The sequence below is a fragment of the Hemiscyllium ocellatum genome, chromosome 11 (assembly GCF_020745735.1).
Source record: "Hemiscyllium ocellatum isolate sHemOce1 chromosome 11, sHemOce1.pat.X.cur, whole genome shotgun sequence".
In the NCBI taxonomy this organism is placed as follows: domain Eukaryota; kingdom Metazoa; phylum Chordata; class Chondrichthyes; order Orectolobiformes; family Hemiscylliidae; genus Hemiscyllium; species Hemiscyllium ocellatum.
The window spans coordinates 27,129,321-27,149,147 of NC_083411.1; the positions used below are offsets into that span (position 1 = coordinate 27,129,321).

A 19,827-nucleotide genomic window follows, 5' to 3' on the forward strand; every position below is an offset into this window, starting at 1 on the left:
ATATCTACATCTACCTTAAAATATTCAAATGAACCTTCCTCAATCACTCTCTAGGGAAGATAGTTCTCACGACCTCCCTGTCTTTAATGGGAAACTCCTTATTTTTAAGCTGTGTCCTTGTTCAGGGCTCTCACCCAAGATGAAACATTCTTTCAGCTTCCATCCTGTCAAGTCTCCTCAGGATCCAAAATGGTTCAATAAGTTTTCATTTCTTCATCTAAACTCAAATGGATACAGACCCAACCTGCCAAAATATCCTCATAGGAATACCTCCTCATTCCAGGAGCTAGTTTGGTGAACTTCCTCTGAACTGTTTCTATTGCAATTTTGTCCTATCTTGATTTAGGAATGTAAAACTGGACACAGTATTCTAGATGTGATCTCACCAGTACACTATGCACTATAGTAGAACATTCACAATGAACATGAGTATTTTGATGTAAACGAGAAGATAGATTTTCAACAGAGATAAATTGCTATCATGTATTTATATCTGAAAATCCTCTAATCTGTTGTTCACTAACATTATTGGCAAAATATTTTGTATCCTCTTAGCAGTCCTAAGCAAAATGATTGATTTATGAATATTTTTTCTTGCCTCTGTCACAATAAAGGGATCAGAATCATTCAATTTGTAATTCTTGTCCTATATACAGGATTAATATACTTTTTGGAACTATTAACCCTCTTTTTCTATATATGCAGTTTTTAATGTTCTAGCTAATAGACACATGGGTAGCTCCAACTGTTAGATCAGCACATCCATTAAAGCTGTTACTGTTTTATTGAGGAGACCTTTGAAAGTACTCCTTGCAGTGTTATAAAATCATCATAGAACATTTAACCAAATTGCTCCAATTATTTTAAAGAAAAATGTTTGTCTCTTACTCCAAAGATTAGAATATAACTGAGCAACTGGGACTTCCAACAATGTGTGGGAGAAAAATAAAGCTTGCATGTGTATCTTTACAATCCATCATGGGGCAATATTTTTTATCTCAAAATACTATTTCAGCTCATCCCCAATCTCCCCTTCCTAATTACAAGATCATTTACCTTTCTGTGATCCAATAAGTCAGAACAGCCACTGTGGAGGAAGAAAAATTGTTCTACAACATTGCTGAAGCAATATATCATGACCAGTGGATATGGAACAGAGAGGTACAAGCATTTTAATTGTGCATTCTAAGTCTTGTTTGCATTTTTTAAGTGCATCACTCTCAAACATCCAAAATGTGAGACATAACAGATGTACAGATGAACACTCCCAATCAGCCCTTGTCTGCAAACCTGATTTAAATACACTGTTGTGTAAAAACCTTAAATAGGCACATACATGACACTTCAAAGAATTTTTCTGTTTTCTAAATAAAGGGAATGACTTACACACAGGTGCAGAAACAAAATTAATAGTGAGTGCATATGTGAATATTATAAGAAGAAGCAGGATGTATATGTTTTTTTAAATATGTTTTAATGATTGCTTTCAGAAATAATAGAGGGAACCATATGAAGTATTAAAACATGCCTTAACTTACTCCCTTTTCTTGTATTTCTTTAAACAGCTGAGGTCTTTCTAGAAGACATGCCTGTAAGCTTGTGTAACTTCTGGAATTCTGAACACTATAGCAGACTTAGTGGAAAATGAGTAAGGGTAAATTAAATAAACCTGCATGTTTGTAATTGCAAGTGAGAAGGTCTGGCAATGATTTTTTTTGAGACCCCCCCCCACCAGAACCCTCCACTGTTAAACAGGAATGTTATGTACTTCAGCAAAATATAATTACTTTGTGTCAAAATGAAAAGCTTTAGTGTGTGTGATGACACAGCTGTAACCTCAAATTACATAATGAGAATTGAAAAGTAAGCATAAAAAACTAACATCTTGCACAACATTTTTAACTCCACTGATGTTCTCAGATATTTTGGGCATCGATCATTCTGCTTGAATGGTAAGGATTTCAAATACCAAATTTCACTTTTCACTTCGTAATACTTGTGGACTTGAATTCATGGCATCTATGGTCCCTGTGCTGCAGCAGTATTTAGTCACAGACTAAATGGATTGATATAGTTTTGATATAACATTTGGGCTTACTTTCTCAATATTTAAGCATGTCACTTCATTAAAGTGTATATAAACGCCAGTGAAGTTTCCTTCAAACAACCTTTTCAAGCAAAACATTGGAGCTGCAGGCGATCCATTTTAGATGTTCATATGCGCCTCAAACACGAGCAGTTCTTCACTCTTAGATTTCAGCTACAGAATCCTCTTATTCTAAGTAGATCCCTCATTGACAATGACACATTATTTCTCAGAGATAATCATTTCGTAAAAATTCTTCTCAGGTTATTGTATTAACTGAAAAGACACCAAGAACATACAAAAGGAACAGAAGTAGCATACCTGTTTTATTCTGAAGAACTCCTTGGTTTTCCTGTTGCTTGTGGTCATAATGGATATACTATCTATTTGGCAGGGAATAGCTAAGCCACTCTGGATACTTAATCATTCTTCAAAATCAGGTACAAGGTTTTGACTGTTATATAGAGACATGTTAGGTGCATTAAGATCCTCAGTTGAGCCAAGTTATTAGAAGGAGCTAACAAGCATCATAGGGGGAAAGGAAAATCACCAGAGTCATCTTGGGCTGTTTTTACATAACTGATAGTGTGGTCAGAACAATACAGGCCTGATAGCAGGTCTGCAGCAAAGAAATTTTATCTCCAAATTGCTGAGCACAGAGAAATACCGGGCAGCAATAGAGGATAATCAACTCCAGTATGAAATCCACTGACCCTGTCTTGTTGTGCTTGTTATCTTGAAATAGCCTCAAGCACTAGCAATTATCCCACACATTCCAACATAAAGTTTGAATGTAGAGTCAGGACAAAACGGAATGGGCTACACTCACTGTGATTCTATATTTGGGAACACAGTACTACATTTTAAGGATTTCAGTTAGTAGTTTGTTGGATATAAAATCAAGACAATTGCTCTTGTCTGTCAGGGACATCTGCAGTTTATTGAAAATTGTTAGCTTGAATTGTACCCAGACATATGTATCCAACAATTCAGAGATTTGCAAGATGTATACTTGCAATAGTTTATCAGAGGGAGATACCAGATCTTACACATTTCCTGGCAATTAGTGGCATTGGCAGAGACTGGGAGCAATGTAGATGCAACGGTACATTGCCAGAAGAAATGTGTGAGAAACACAGTGCAAGGTTTTATATTCACATCAGATTTAAAAAAGTGTTTCAAAATTCAAAAACCAAGATCATCCATTAAATTTGCACAGTCATTGAAGCTGGTCCTCACCTGTAGGATTATCTTTCCATTGACTCCATTAATTTCTTTATAATCATATATCTGTTGTATCTGATCATTCCAGTGGCTGGTCTTGCAGAGTCTCTACATATATACTAGATATGTTGTTAAATATTTCACCACTTCTTTGTGCCAATAGACACCGCCACCTGTTCCACAGCATCTCAACTGAACCATAAGATCCTAAGACATAGGAGCAGAATTAGGCCATTCAATCAATTGAGTCTGTTCTGCCATTCAATCATGGCTGATATGTTTCTCAATCCCATTCTCCTGCCTTCTCCATCTAACTCTTGATTCCCCCTATTAATCGAGATCCTATCTAACTTAAATACCCTCAGATTCACCACCCTCTGGCTGAAGAAATTCCTCCTCATCTCAATTCTAAAGGGTCGCCCCTTCACTCTGAAGCTGTACTGTCAGGTTCTTGTCTCCCCTATGAGTGAAAACATCTTCTCCACATCAACTCTATCCAGAGCTCTCAGTATTCATAAGTTTCATCATTCCAAACTCCATTGAGTGCAGATTCAAAGTCTTCAACTGCTCCTTCTATGACAGGCCCTTCATCTCTGGGATCACTCCTGTGAACCTCTTATGGACGTCCTGCAAGGCTAGCACATAGATATGGGACCCAAAACTGCTCACAATATTCGAAATGCAGTCCGACCAGAGCGTTATGGACCCTCAGATGCATCTCTGCTCTTGTATTCTAGCCCTCTTGAAATGAATGTTAACATTGCAGTAGGCTTCCTAACTGCCAACTGAACCTACATGTTAACCTTCAGGGAATCCTGAACTAGACTCAAGTCCCTTGATGCTTCAGAATTCCAAAGTTTTTCCCATTTGCTTACATTGAAGATATGAGCTGGAGTAGGCCGTTCAATGCATCAAGCCTGCTCAACCATTTAATATGATCTTGGCCAATTATCAAGTTCAATACCCAAATTCCAACATCCTCATACATCCCTCGATCCCTTCACTCACAAGTATATTTATCTCGGTCTTGAAAATAATGTTTTGGCTTCAACCAATTTCTGTGGTAGTGAATTCCACAGCTCACTACTTTCTGGCTAAAGAATATTGTTTCTCATCTCAGTCCTTAGCTTTAAACTATAACCCCCTAGTTCTAGACTCCCCATCATCAGGAACATGATTCCTGTATCTAACCTGTCTAATCCTGTTAGAATTTTATAGGTTTCTACGGAACCACCTCCCACCTCATTCTGCTAAAGTCCAGTGAACACAATCGTAACTGACTAAATCTCTTCTGATATGTCAGTCCTGCCATCCCAGGAATCAAGTTGGTAAATGTTGGCTGCACTCCCTCTATAGCAAGAACATCTTTCCTCAGTCAAGGAGACTAAAACTGCACACAATATTCCAGGTATGGCCTCACCACTGTGCTATAAAATTGCAGCAAGGCATCTTGCTGTACTCAACTCCTCTTGCTATGAAGACCATCGTACTGTTTGCCTTTTTTAACTTGTTTGTGGGGTGTGGGCTGGCTAGCATTTATTGTCTCCTTGGTTCAAGCTGCCTTCTTGAACCATTGCAATCCACCAACTGTGGGTTGACCTACATGGCCATTAGGGAGGGAATTCCAGTCACCTTTAATTTCTGCTGTATCTGCATGCTTACTTTCAACAATTGGTGACAGAGGGCATCCATGGGTCACTAACAGGCCCCTCTTAATTTACAGACATTGAAGTAATAATGTGTCTTCCTATTTTTTTCTACCGAAATGGATAACCTCATATTTATCCATTTTGTACTATACCTGCCCCACATTAATCCACTCACTCAACCTGTCCAAATCACATTGGAACATCTCTGCATCCTCCTCACAACTCATCCTTCCACCAAACTTTGTGTCATCTGCATATTTTGAGATATTACATTTAGTTCCCTCATCTAAGTCATTAACATATATTGTCAATAGCTGGGGTCCTAGAACCAATCCCTGCAGAACTTCAATAGTCACTGCCTGTCATTCAGAAAAAGAGCCATTCATTCCTATGTTTGGTTTCCTGTCTGCTCACCAATTTTCTATCTCTCTCAATACACTCCGCCCAATCCTACGTGCTTTAATTTTACACATTAAGTTTTCATGTGACTTTGTCAAATGCCTTCAGAAAGTCCAAATAAACCACATACACTGGCTCCCTCAATCAACTCGACTAGAAACATCCTCAAATAATTCAAGTAGATGTATCAAGTCTGATTTCACTTTTGTAAATCCAAGTTGACTGTATCTGATTCTACCACTGCTTTCAAAGTGCTCTGCTATAAAATCCTTGATAATGGAGTACCAACATCAGAGTCATTGGTGTATAATTCACTGTTTTCTCTCTACCTCCCTTTTTAATTAATGGGGTTGCATTGGCTATCCTCCAATCTGTAGGAACTGTTTCAGAATTTAAAGAATCTTAGAAGATGTCCACTAGTGAATCCGTTTTCTTAAATATCTCAGGATGTAGATTATCAAGCCCTGGGGATTTATCGGCCTTCAATCCATCAATTTCTCCAGCACCATTTCTCTACTAATGCAGATTTGCTTCAGCTCTTCCTGCTCAGTAAACCCTGTGTTGCCCATCATTTCTGGTATGTTATTGATGTCCTCCTTTGTGGAGACGAAAGTGAAGTATGAATTTAGTTTGTCAGTCATTTCTTTGGTCCCCATTATAAATTCCCCAGTTTCTGACTATCACTTACCTACATTGGTGAAATCCAATCTTTTTCTCTTCACATACCTATAGAAACTTTTACAGTCCGTTTTTATGTTTCTCATAAGCTTATTCCCATTTTCTATTACTTCCACTTCTTAATGAATCGCTGGTTCTTCTTTGCTGATTTCTAAACTATTCCCAATCCTCAGGTCTACTGTTTTTCTTGTAAATTTGTATGCTTCTTTTTGGATCTAATACTATCTCCAACTTCCCTTGTAAGTCATGGTTTGGCCATGTAAAATGATACATATGTTGAAGACCTCTCTTCCCTTGGACTTTAAGAAGCTAAGTGGTAGAATTGTGCATTCAGGTAACTAATCACTAGTTGAAATTCTTTTGCATATCCTACACCATGATTCATATGATCAACTTCAAGAATCTCACCACACATTCCCATGTAAACAATTGATGATAGACACTATAGTGTGATCCCAAAATAAATCTACAACAATTTACTATATTATTTCCCATATTAGATGTTTGATAACATCATCTAAACGGATTTTGAATGTGACTACTCAGGCACTTCTCTGTCCTAAGAAACTTTCATTACATTCCAATTTAATGATCAGTGCTACAAGACTGTCAAAAACAGAAGCTGTTGGTCAGAAAAGCAAAATCTGTGTGCGTTCTGCAGTGCAAAAGTGTGAATAAGACAGCTAGTTAATTGAAGGCAAGGTTTCATTTTTTTAAAAAAAAACAAGCTTCTCTGTGCTTTCCAGTCTGGTCTACATGCAAGCTTTATAGCTCACCTAGCACTAAGTGAATGGTGATGGAATGAGTGAGACTCACCTGCTTGCCATCCAAGGTGTATAACTTCTTCACTACCCCAGTCTCCAGCTTGATGGCCTCAGTGATGTCAGTAAGAACTTGCTCAAAGGAGTGTGCTGTTTTCTTGTTGAGCAGAACTCTCACTGCTTTCCGTGGTTTGACTCCACTCCGTATGACAGTCACGAGTTTTGGGCGAACAAAGTCCTTGGTTTCTTTGACCTCAGTCATGTGCTTGGCACTGGCCAGAGACTGTGGTACTTTCTGGGTAGCAGAGGCTTTGACGTTCACAGACCAATTGGGATTTACATTTTTGGTGTAATCCACCTTTTTGAAGATGTCATGAGATGAGCAAACATAACTCTCTCCTAAACACAAAACAAAAACACCTAGTCAACATTGTTACTGAAAGTTAACACAGAAAAAAAATGTTTGATATAGTTAACTTAGAAAACAGTATTAAACAACCACCTTAGCAATGTTACTACAGACTTCTGGAGCACATGCGACTTGAACCAAGGCCTCATGACTCAAAGATGGGGACATGACCACTGCACTACAAGAGTCCTTACCTTAATATTGAAAGGCCTTCCTTAATACAACCCTGGTTAAAACTAACAGTCAGCATGATTATATACAAAATGGTTATCAAGGCATATGAATGAATCAGCTGAAAAAAAAAATCACAGGCACTATTGGCCTTAGGTTACAAATACCCCAAGATTTGCAATTCTGAACATACAAAATAAAAAATAGTTTTCTGCTAAAGTTGAATGGCAAACTCAGAACCTGTCTCAGGTGTGACCTGAAAGTGATTAGTAGTATCACAGAATCCCTACAGTGTAGAAAAAGGCCATTTGGCCCAACAAGTCCACACCAACCTTCCGAACAGTAACCCACCCAGATCCATTCCCTTACGCTATTACTCTACATTTCCCCTGACTAATGCACCTAACCTACACATCCCTGAACACTACAGGCAATTTACCATAGCCAATTCACCTAAGCTGCACATCTTTGGACTGTAGGAGGAAACTGGAGCACCCAAAGAAAACCCACACAGACATGGGGAGAATATGCAAACTCCATACAGACAGTCACCCGAGGCTAGAAACAAACCTGGGTCCCTGGCACCGTGAGGCAGCAGTGTTGACCACTGAGCCACCGTGCCACCTTGTAGCAGTGCAGACCTGTGAGGAGAGGGGCTGGGTGGAACTAGCAATAGTCTGAATGGGTCATTGGTTACGGTAGCAGATCGTTATAATTATGTCAGTTAAATTGCTACTTCCTTAAAAAGGTCCTTGACCTAAAATATTGTTTCTATCTTCACAAGTGCTGCTAGACTTGCTGAGTATTTCCAGCATATTGTATGTTTATTTCACATTTCCAGCATCTGCAGTAATTTGCTTTGGTTTAATGGATGAAATGTGTTTTTTATTGTCAATTTTCCCATAATATCCCTGTATTAGAGTATTTGCAAGGTCACATGTGGCATGGGAGAGGACAACCTCAATGTTCAATCAGCAACACATAGATAGATTTCATATACACTATCTAGAATGGAAATTCCAAGCATAAATAAGCACAAATGCATTTGTTTTTGTATGTTGAGAGTATTACAGCAACGCACTATTTTCTGAATGACCACAGTATATATATCCCTCTCTGTGATATATTTAATTGTTTCTTGCCTATTTTGGATCCCAACTGGGACTCTGAAGAAGGTCTTACTTAACCCCTTCAGAATTAAGAGCTGAATTCTGAACTAAGATCTCATTTGTGCTCATTTTCAATTAATTAATGGCATTCAGAACCTTATCATGCCGTTGGCATGAATTAAAACAGAATCATTTAATGGTATTACATACCCAAAATATTGTTAAAATACAAAAAAAATGCAGAATTATTTAATGCATAAAATAATTGAAGTATAACATATGAGATAGGAGCAGGGGTTGCTCTTATGACTTGTCAAGTCTATTCTATCATTGATGACTAATATGCAAATTCCTTCTGAAATAAAAACATTTTTGCTGAAATTATTTTGTTTGGTTAACCAGTAGTGAAATGCTCATGTAAACAATTGCAATTCCTCACTCCTGATCCCAGACAAATCACACCAGCAGCTTTGAGCAGTCACTGAAACAAGGTGGAAAATAGATATACTAAAACAAAATTACATTCTTGTGGAGCTGCTGGTAGGGCAGAGAAGGTGGTATCAGAAATCCACAATCTTCGAAAGACATGATCAAGCCATCTTATGGATAGATTGTGACATATTGTATCCCCTCCCATTTACTGCTACATTGAATTACCATAGGGGCCAGCCACCATCTAATACTATAATGAAGTGTCCATGATTCATGTGTGAACCTGGGTAACGCGTGTCCTGGAATCATTAGACCTTAGAAGGTACCACAGTCAATTCTAACCACATTCTAATCTGATGCTCCAAACTGTATAACTTACACTCATTGACAGTGGGTATGGTTACAATGTTTAAAATGCATTTGGGTAAGTACATGAATAGGAAGGGTTTGGAGGGATATCAGCCAGGAACAGGCAAGTGCGACTAGTTTAGTTTGGGATTATGTTCGGCATGGACTGGTTGGACTAAAGGGTCTGTTTCTGTGCTGGATGACTCTATGACTCTGTAACAACTGTAATCAGGAACTCCAAGTTTATTTTGCATCTTCCTTGTTCTAGAGCTAATGAGAGGAATTAAAGGAGCCCTTATCATTCCTGCTGAGATTAGCTAACAAGAAGATCATGACTAGAAGTAGGACTTTCTAGGCTTATACAATGTAGTTCTACACTGGTACGGCACACTACCCTCTGAGTCATCAGGGAGCTGTGGAAGAAAGCTTATTGTAAAGTTAGTAATAGAACAATCTCACAGGCTTTGGCATGGGATGAGTCTCATTATTCAGATGGCAACGTAATATGTGCAACATGGTGGCTCAGTGGTTAGTACTGCTGCACTCACAGTGCCAGGAACCAGGTTCGATTCCTACCTCAGGCAACTGTCTGTGTGGAGTTTGCACATTCTCCCTGTGTCTGCATAGGCTTCTTCTGGGTGGTCCAGTTTCCTCCCACAAACCAAAGAATTGGCCATGATAAATTGCCCATAGTGTTAAGTGCATTAGTCTGCGGTTAATGTAGGGGAATGGATCTGGCTGAGTTTTTCTTTGGAGGGTCGGTGTGGACTTATTGGGCCAAATGGCCTGTTTGTACACTGTAGGGAATCTAATCCAATTAAAAGTTCAGGGGAATGCTGTAGGAATAGTTGCTTGCACTGCCCACACTATCCAACCTGAGATAATCAACTAGAAAAGTTTGAATGGTTCAGACAAGCTATGGCAGAAATAATGGAGAAACCCATTCACTGCCTATTTCTACTGGTTGATGGTGGTGAAGCTGACATAAACGGCTGTGCAGAGCTAAACAGGAAATGAATAGAGTGGGATGAGATGAGGCAGCAGTGAATAAAACGAGAAATAACTCAAGCTATTCTTTAAAAGTATGAATATACATTGTGAAGAAATAATGTCAGTGAGGAGGTTATATTGTTGACCAAATGGCCATAGGGCAATTTCAGTTACTCATCTAATCCTTTGATAGTTGCAATGTGTCTGCTTGAAAATCTCTTCAAAGTACAAAACGGTCTAATGACTACATATTCCACCTTGACGTTTGCTCTCATTTGTTACATGACCATATTTACTTTTAAAATAAGGTGATTAGGTCTTGCCAAAAGTCTTTGTTTTCTATTTTTACACACATACATACACACGCACACAAACGTGCAATCTGGAATCAGAAAGTATAGGAAGCGGCTGTTAAAATAGCTGATGCCAGCAAAAAGAGTTGCAAGAAACTTAAATTACTCAGTGTTTGATAAACTTGCATTCTTGAATGAAACACAACATAGCTTTCACACATTTGCTGTTAAACCTCCACAGTTACTGGCACACAATGACATTCATACTTACCTTGAGAAGTCTTTATGTCAGTTTTAAACCCTCAAAAAGATGCCAAATCATGTCAGGGTACAGTTGTAAAAGTCCTGGCTGCCCTCTATTAAATGGTTACTTTCCATGTTTGAACCAAGATTGTTAGAGTTGACAGGCTATTCAATCATGGGAAATAGTACAGTCCAACCCGGCCCTCATCCAACATCTACAAACATGTGTGCACATTCCACCACAGGTTAATGGACAAAGCTGAGGAATGAGAACCTTAACCAATATTTGAAATGTATAAGATCCTGAGGGATCCTGACAGGGTAAATGTGAAGAAGATGTTTCCTTGTATGGAAAAATGTAGAACGAAGTGTAACTGTTTAAAAATAAAGGGGTTTAAAACAAAGATGAGGTAAAACCTTTTTCTCCCAAAGAGTTATGTGCCTTTGGAACTTTCTCCCTGAAAAGGCAGTGGAAATGCAATATTTGAATATATTTTAAGGTGGATAGATTCTTGGTAGGCAAGAGGGTGAAAGATTATTGGGAATTGCAGGAATGCAGATTTAAAGATGCAATTAAATCAGACATAATTTTATTAAATACCAAAATAGACTCAAGTCGCTGACTGGCTTACTCCTGTTCCTTGCTCTTACATTCTCCCTTCCACAGGCTATAGGCACTGTGAACAACTACATAGGCATTATTGTCCCACCAACTTAGGCCAGTTAATTCAGCACAGTGGAGGGCTCAAACTTGTAAGCATTGCCATCTTGTTAACATCAAACCCAAGTAACCAGATCATTTACCCATCAACCATAGAGGGGAGTAGGACCAGAGGTATTTTTATTTGATTATCTTAAAAATGCTGGACTTGTTTTCTAGTCCGAACTGACACCTAAATGTAATCTTGTTAGTTGTTGCATGAAATACAAATAATTTTTAACCTTGTCAAACTAACATAAAAAAGCATTGTTAGCAAGGAAAGTTCCTTAATGAAAAAGTAAGCCTTTCAGACTCTTGAGTCCAAGTACTCATAGCTTCCAATATTAAATGCAGAACAAAGCCTATAAAATTAATCAGGTCCCCAAAGAAAACAAATTCGTAATGAGATAATTAACAAAGTGGTTAGCTGTCGCATAAATAATGCAAAATGAAGGCCAAACAAGTTAATGTAGAATGTAGGCCAAACAGCTTTACAGAGATTCTATTAAACAGTCACTTACAAAGCTATCAGCTCTACCCACATTCTGCTCTCAATTTTCTCCTAAATTAGAGGAATAGCAATAGAAAGGGGGGAGTTCACTAATTTTCCATAATTTCTCTCCGTTGGGTTATAATTCCATCAGGAGTACAGGGCAGCCTGCCCAATCACTATTTTCTCTACATTCTCATGTTGGAAACGCACTTACAGGCTGTCTAGATGAGGGATTAATAGATCTGTTATAAAGTTCATATTTAGGTTTCTCATAATGGTAGTCATTTTTGCTCCGGTATAAATTATTTTACTTTAATGCAAATAGAATCTAAAGTGTAACCTGAAATTAATGGATAATGAGCTAATAATAGGGTTCCAATTAACACTACTTGCGCATTCTGGAGGCAAATTCAAAACTTGCTTATACTTTTGGCTTTTTGTCTACATAAAGCTCGCTTACATATTTGTCCAATGTAAAAATGGTACCAAAAATGATATGTTCAAAAATTTGGCAAAAGAGTGGTATGTGGGCTTCAGGCCAGTACTCTGCACAAAGCATGCCAAATGTAATAATATGTCTAACATGATATCGTATGCATATGTCACAATGTGGTCCAGTGCCTGAGTCTCTGCAGAGGCTGTAACTTGTGATGACTCAGCCCTTGTTACGAATTTCAGTCAATTATCAAATTTTATGTGAAGCCAAAATCAACAACAAACCACACTCAATCAATCAATAGGACGATTTTACGGATGTGAGAGTCCAATATCCCACACATGTTAAAGGGGGAGTATTAACTCACATGACTTGATTTGCATTTACTAGGGTCTAGATTAGAGTGGTGCTGGAAAAGCTCAACAGGTCAGGCAGCATCCGAGGGGCAGGAAAATCAATGTTTCGGCAAAAACCCTTAATCAGGAATGGATGATGAAGGGTTTTTGCCTGAAACATTGATTTTCCTGCTCCTCAGATGCAGCCTGACCTGCTGTGCTTTTCCAGCACCACTCTAATCTAGACTCTGATCTCCAGCATCTGCAGTCCTCACTTTTGCCTATTTGCATTTACTAGGTAACACTATGGTGCCAGATTGATTAGTTATTCAGTTTAATGTTTGTTACTGGCATTGCCAGTGATCAACTAACCTTTGTAGCAAAAGTAAAGGGTCACTTGATATGAAATGTTTATCTGCTTTTGCACCACCTATGCTGCCAGATCTGCCGAGTTTCTCCAGATATTTCTTTGTTTCAGATTCCTACATCCACAATTCTTTGCTTTTTTAATCAACTGACTTCTCTTCACTTGTGGAGGCCATTACAATTACAACATTTAAAAGGCATCTGAATGGGATGGATTTAGAGGGATATATAGGCCCAGTTCTGGCAAATGGGACTAGATTAGAACAGGAATGTGGTCAGCATGGATGAGTTGGACTGAAGGAAGGGTCTGTTTCTGTGCTGTACATCTCTAGTTTTCTCCAGCACTTGTACATACGTCCATGAACATACAAACTCAGCTGAACAAGTAATATTTGTTACAGTGGGAGATTGATACAGGAATATCAAATCGGCAAGAGTGGCTTTATTGCCTAATGGCAGGAGGAAATTCAAGGAAATTATGGACATTCTCCAAAGTGATCCTAATTAACACTTTAAAGTATAAATTGGGCAGCAACCATTTATTAGTCATAATAAAGAGGCTCATCTAAAACACAATCACTTTGTAAATTACTTTGTCTCCTTCTGTCAAAAATGTCTATCCTCAGGAAGCCTTTCATTGTAACTTGAACTATTAAATCCCAGAGTTTGAACTAACTAATTTTAGACAGAAGAGCTATTAATATTTTTGCTAACATAGTTTCTTGTTGGGTGGAATGTGCTAGGGTACAGTGGCATGTTGAAGGGAATTATTTCACAGCTGCTGCTGTGGTGCAGTGCCAGCTTAGTCACCCAGACATGTAAATGATGCAACATTACGGTCACACCCTGTTGATGGAAGAATTCTATTCCCATGTGTCAGACAAGAAGCAGCCCAAAAAGTCATCCTCACTACTCTGGATCAACTCTGGTCCTGTTGATGATAGAAACGGAAAGCAAAGGTGAGAAACTGGCTGACAGGTTACTTTTAGCATTGAACTGTACCTCTTTAAAATCCTCTCGCCTATCCAGTATGTCATAGATTGCTCTTTAGAACCTCCAACAACAGCGATTTAATATAAAACCCACAATTTTGACCCCAATGCTACACAGCAGCGAAAAACATTTTTAAAAATCTTTCCTGAGCTTAACATTTTGAAATATGCTACCAGCAGAGTTGTTTTTCCTGCTACCTTGTTCAATGACAGATGTGGTAGATAAGGAGGCTGAATTGTTGCAGTGTCAGAGTTTGAAGCTTGTTGCTTAAAATTTCTGTGAAATTGGTATTAGAGCTACTAAGATCAAAATTATGGTACTAAACTAAGAATGACCTTGCTCATGAATAAACACATAGTAATAAAGATAATAACACATGGTAATATCAAAACAAAAATTGAAATAATTAAGCAAAATCCACCATATGTTGAGACTTGCATGAAAATATCACTGACCAATACAATAAAGTGATCATTTACAGCAAACATAAATCTGTAACCCAGTGCCATTTCTGTCACTTTATTAGGAATTTCAACACTAGTGCAAAGAAAGGATGGGTGTAGGGATAGGAATGGTTTCAACATTAGGATTGAGAAGAATAATCAGAGTCTATAAGCAATGAAGATCCTCCCTTTTAAATTCACATCAGTCAATTAGAGTTTGTGCTTCAACATGTGTATTTAAATATGCAAACTTTAATTAAAATGAGATCATACGATAAGATCTCATTGCTCCCACACATAGATTGCATTGTTACATGCTGTAAGATGGCCCTGCATAAGCAAACAACAGTTAGCCAGCAATATTTATTTTAAAAGAGTGAAAGGAGCAAGGGAGATTAGTTCTGGTATTATACCAAAATGGTCAATTACTAACCTTCCTCCAGTTCATCAAGGCTGGTAATCTTCCCAAGCCCATCAATGGAAAAGATAATGCGAACTCCCTGTGGGAGGTTCACATTATCAGACAAGGTTCGGGTCAGGTCTGCCAGCAGAGCGTCAAAGGAACGGAAGCGATCTGCAGATATTGCATACACAATGCCCTTGAAGTACCGATCCCCATTACGATAGAAGCGGACCTTCTTGGCTTTCTTCTCAGTGGTAAGGGCCTGCAAGGTTCGGGTGCGGTAGAAACTGCAATGAGCACTGTGTGTGGGGCTTGGTAAACCATTCATCCTTGAACCCTTTGAGTAACGTGTCTTGTCCCTTTCGTCAAAATGGCCGAAATCCAGCTCTTTATCTTGGAACATGCTTCAGTTAATTGATCAGAATTGAAGATCAAACAAACCTGCAAAAGACATAAGGCTCAAACTCTCACACAGTGTTTGTGAAAATTTGGAAAATCATTGGCCTTTATATATCCTAATGAAAGAATATTCCTTCAATAGTTGGGTTAAAACACTAATTTAATTTGACATTTTTCAATCACTGGGAATATGCATTAAAGTTGGTGAGGGAATCTTTGGTATTAACATTTTCCCAAATCATATGTGTTACTTGAAGTGTTGCATTCTCAATTGAAAATCACAGGAGACTAGTGTTAGAAAGAGAAATATTACAGTGGACCAATAGATTTGAAATGAGCCACATTGTTAGCATACAGTAGAAGGAGCTTTGCTCTGTGTCACATCTAACTGTAGTATACCCAACATTAAATTCCTGAATTGAAAAGGCATTCTGATCTCCAATCAAGGTGAGTTACTTGCATCAGAGGTTATGCATCTTACAATAAGTAACTCACTTCCCTAAAGCCTGTGCTTACTACAAGGCACAAGTCAGGAGTGCCATGGAATATTCCCCACTTGTCTGGATGACTGCAGCTCCAAGAAGCCTGACATCATCCAGGACAAAGCAACCCATTTGATTGGCATCACTTTCACAAATATTCAGTCACTCCATCACTGACAGTTAATAGTAAATGCCATCTATTAGATGCACTGCAGAAATTCACAAAGCGTTCTTAGCCATCACATTCCAAATCCACAACCATTACCATCAAAAAAGACAAAGGCAGTAGATACATAGGAACACCACCACCTGTACATTCCATCCAAGGCACTACCATCCTAACTTGGAAATATATCTTCACTTCGCTAGGTAAAAATCCTGGAATTCCCTCCCTAATGGCTTTGTGAGTCTACCTACTTTTTTTGACCGTAGAGGTTTAAGAAAGCAGCTCATCAACACCTTCTCAAAAGCAACTAGGGACAGGCAATCAATGCTGGCCCAGCCAGTGATGTCCACGTCCCATGAATGAATGAAAAAACACAAAGTTCACCAAAAAAATGGAGAACTTATTATTTTGTGGCTAATCTCCTCTCAAAGCTTATATTTAATGATATCTTAAAGGGCTTTTAATCTTACGAAATGTTCTAATTAAAAAAAGTCTTCTTGTGTTTTAGCCTGTAAAACATCATTTAGTGATGAGGGGTCACTGCTTGATTTAACCATTAATGGCTGATCTTAGATTAAATAGAAATGTTCAGTCCAAATATATCCTTAACATAGATGAAATCACAACATTTAATTTTTGATGGACTTATCCCTTGGGTGGTGGTGATGGTGGTGGTGAGGGAGTGGGGGGTTGGGGGAGGGGGAGTGGGGGAAGGTTGACTCAATCTTTTTAGTCACCAAGAGATTTTAAACAACCATAATTAATCAGTACACAGATCACATGAAGACCAACCACATTCCCACTAATATTGATAAGCATAAAACTCCCAAACATGCCCCTTTATGTCTCTAATGTGCTCACGCTACTGAAATTACTAGGTAGAAAGCAGTAAATAGAATTATTTAAATATACTTATCAATTAACTGAAGGTGTCGAAATCAGTTTTCATTTAAGCCAGAATGCATATTCACAATTCCCAACATTTACCCCTAACCTGAACTCTCCCTTAATCCTTCTAAAATTAATTTGTTCTCATGTATTTGCCATTTCATGAAATTGGAACATTACATTAATTGGAACATACTGTACATTTCAACACACAATACAATCAATGAATTATTTTTGGAGTCCAATCACTTGTTATGTATGCAAACATAACAACCAATTTTAATGGCACCAATAGCAATAGCAGATATGAAAGACCATTATTCTGCTTTACTAATGATGGTTGAGAGATTAGCATTAACCAGATCTCCAGAAAACCTCCCTTACACCGGCATCTCCAAATCATTACTTTATATGCACTTGAAAAGACTGACAGAGCCTTACTTTAGCATATCATATAAATCGCCAATAATATAGATTCCTCTCAGTATTAGTTTGCAGTTAGCTTATCCAGTCTTGTAAATGAGCAATAAGATCACGAGCCAAATTGGTACTGAAAGATTAAATTTAGTGCACAAAGAATTGGGGGTCAAACTAATATTTTGACAGCCAATGCACTTGATTTACCTACAAGATATATCATTTTAATGTAATAATGTTATGATGATGATAACCCAGGCCTCTTCTAAACTCATCCATTTACCAAATGCATTGAATTTCCTTTAACCAACTGAAATTTAGCAGAACCACATCTATAGTATTGAATTACCAGACATTGCTCGGGATTAGATACCAAAATTTTAGTTGATATCATCTCAAATTCCCTTCAATGGCTTCCCCTGTCCAAAGGCATAGATTGATATAAGAGTTTCCCTGGTACCTCATCAATGTGACCAACCTTCATCAATGTCTACACATTAGTAAATCACTGGGGGGAAGGAATAAATGAGACTGTTCCTCCATTTGCAACATACACTTTGCAAATAATATCAGAATGGAAACCCTGATTTCTTCTCCTCAAGGGTGGGAACATAAAGGATAGGTGCTGCTTTGATAGTTGCTGATTGAAAAAAAAATCCAAAGATTGAATCTAGATCTCTGCAGTTTGCTTGGTTGAGCTTCCAGTGCATTAAGTCTTGAGTTTTTAATGACCCGTGAACAATCAAAGTCAACCAGCACCCTTACTTCTATGCATTATTAATGAAACTCACTGTGAAGGATTTAGCAAACAACTAACCCTCTTAAATCACGGTCAAGACAACTACATTGTTTGATTGCAATCTTTTTCCTTCCAAAGGCATGCTATCATTCCATGTTGTGGGCATGGTTTCATGATCAACTTACATTCATAAGTGGAGTATTTTTCTCTGTAAAACATGAGCAGGTTTTGGAATAAAATGTGTTACACCTAGCTCCTGGATTATTGACATATAAAGTGGTGAGGCTGGGTTCACCTTGTGATGAGCTGTTGTTGGCAGCTAGAAATGACAGGTTGGTGCAGTAGAGGGGTTTTTTTTTGTTTCCAAGTGGATTATGGTGGAGAATTGGTGGGGCAGTGTAAAAATGCTGACCTGTGCTAATCCAAACCCGGAGGGTTGCGAGTCACCCTGATGAGTCCCAGAGTGACAACCTCCATTAAAGTGAAAAAAAATCAAAATGTTAATTTTCATTGCAGCCCTGCAGAACGGTATGATCCTCAAAGATGACCGAAACTAAAACACAAAACTGTGAAAATAAAATCACGAAAGTCATCGTTTTGTGCAGTTAATCCCAGTTACAACTGGAAGCGAGAAACATGAAGAGTATTTCATCCTGACCCCGTGCCTTAAGGTAACAATTTCTGGGGAGTGGTTTCTCCTTGCTCTGTGCAATGTATCTGATATAACGGTTTACAAATAAAACGTATTGTTCATAAACGGCTTTGTAAAGAAAGGGCAACTGAACACACAACACGGAAGACTCACATTAAACACTTGTTAACAAAGGCGCGATAAATGAATCATTAAAAGCCATCTCAACAGTTACTGTCAAAAACGTCTTAACAAAGGGAATTCATTACTGCGATTTATTGAACCATCGCATAGTTTTTTTTAAAAAAAACGTACCGCTCGTTAAAAAAGAGGGGATTAACAATTCGTTTATATGAAATTCCATGTTCAATGGGAAAAAAATGTAAGGTGAAGCGATCTGTTTGAAGGTAAAACACTATTGTCTATTAACATTGGTCTGCAATACGTATTTACAATAGATTGAATGGGAAATGTTAACTCTTAGCCGGTAATCCTGAAAAATACCATGGAATGACTCGTTAAAAGGTGAGGAAACATCAGGTATCTAGGAATGAACACGAGCTGTAAAATAAAATTTGAGAAAATCTTATCGTCTCCATATATCATCTGCAGAGACACTGAAATAAATCACTTTTCAATGAACATCGACTCAATATCTTACTACAGAATGTCAAACCCGAACTCGAACAAAGTGCTACACTAATAGTGCACGAATGTCTATTCAGAGATAGATACAGATTGGTTCTTTTTGTCTCTGTCTTTTACTTACACCAAAGGAGCAACTCACCAAATTGTGTGCAGTGTGGACAGGGTGTGGATGCAGAGAGACAGAGACAATCCAAGTCTGCTTTTGTTGTCTGCGCTCGGGCGAGCCAGACCCACAAATGGGAGAAACGGGGGCTTCCTTGGGTCCTAGTGCGAGTCTAAAGCCGCCTTCCACTGAAACAGCCCGAGTGTTGCAAGCGGGTCGCACGTTTCCTGTTCTAGCGCCTCGCAGGGGTCGAATGAATGAGAGAAGAAAACACAACACATTTTTTTTAAAAATCGCAGCGGTACACAAAATGGACCTCAGTTCTCTCAGTCAGCACGTTGGACTAAGTGTTTAATGTATAATGCAATATTGAAGAAAACGAGACTTGTAGGG

General features: G+C 38.3%; 1 protein-coding gene across 3 annotated transcripts in view; it reads right to left on the reverse strand.

Moving 5' to 3' along the window:
• Positions 1 to 19,587, reverse strand: part of LOC132820143 (neuronal migration protein doublecortin-like) — a 177,059-nt gene extending 157,472 nt beyond the window's left edge. For 2 of the 3 annotated variants that reach the window (XM_060832084.1, XM_060832085.1), the window contains exons 1-3: positions 19,471 to 19,587; positions 14,992 to 15,402; positions 6,853 to 7,196 (exon numbers count right to left, since the gene is read on the reverse strand). In XM_060832084.1, the coding sequence (XP_060688067.1) occupies positions 6,853 to 7,196; positions 14,992 to 15,364 (717 nt within the window). In that variant the 5' untranslated portion in view covers positions 15,365 to 15,402; positions 19,471 to 19,587. The remainder of the gene's footprint in view (positions 1 to 6,852; positions 7,197 to 14,991; positions 15,403 to 19,470) is intronic. The other variant, XM_060832086.1, reaches the window with a different exon arrangement.
• Positions 19,588 to 19,827: the final 240 nt, after the last annotated feature.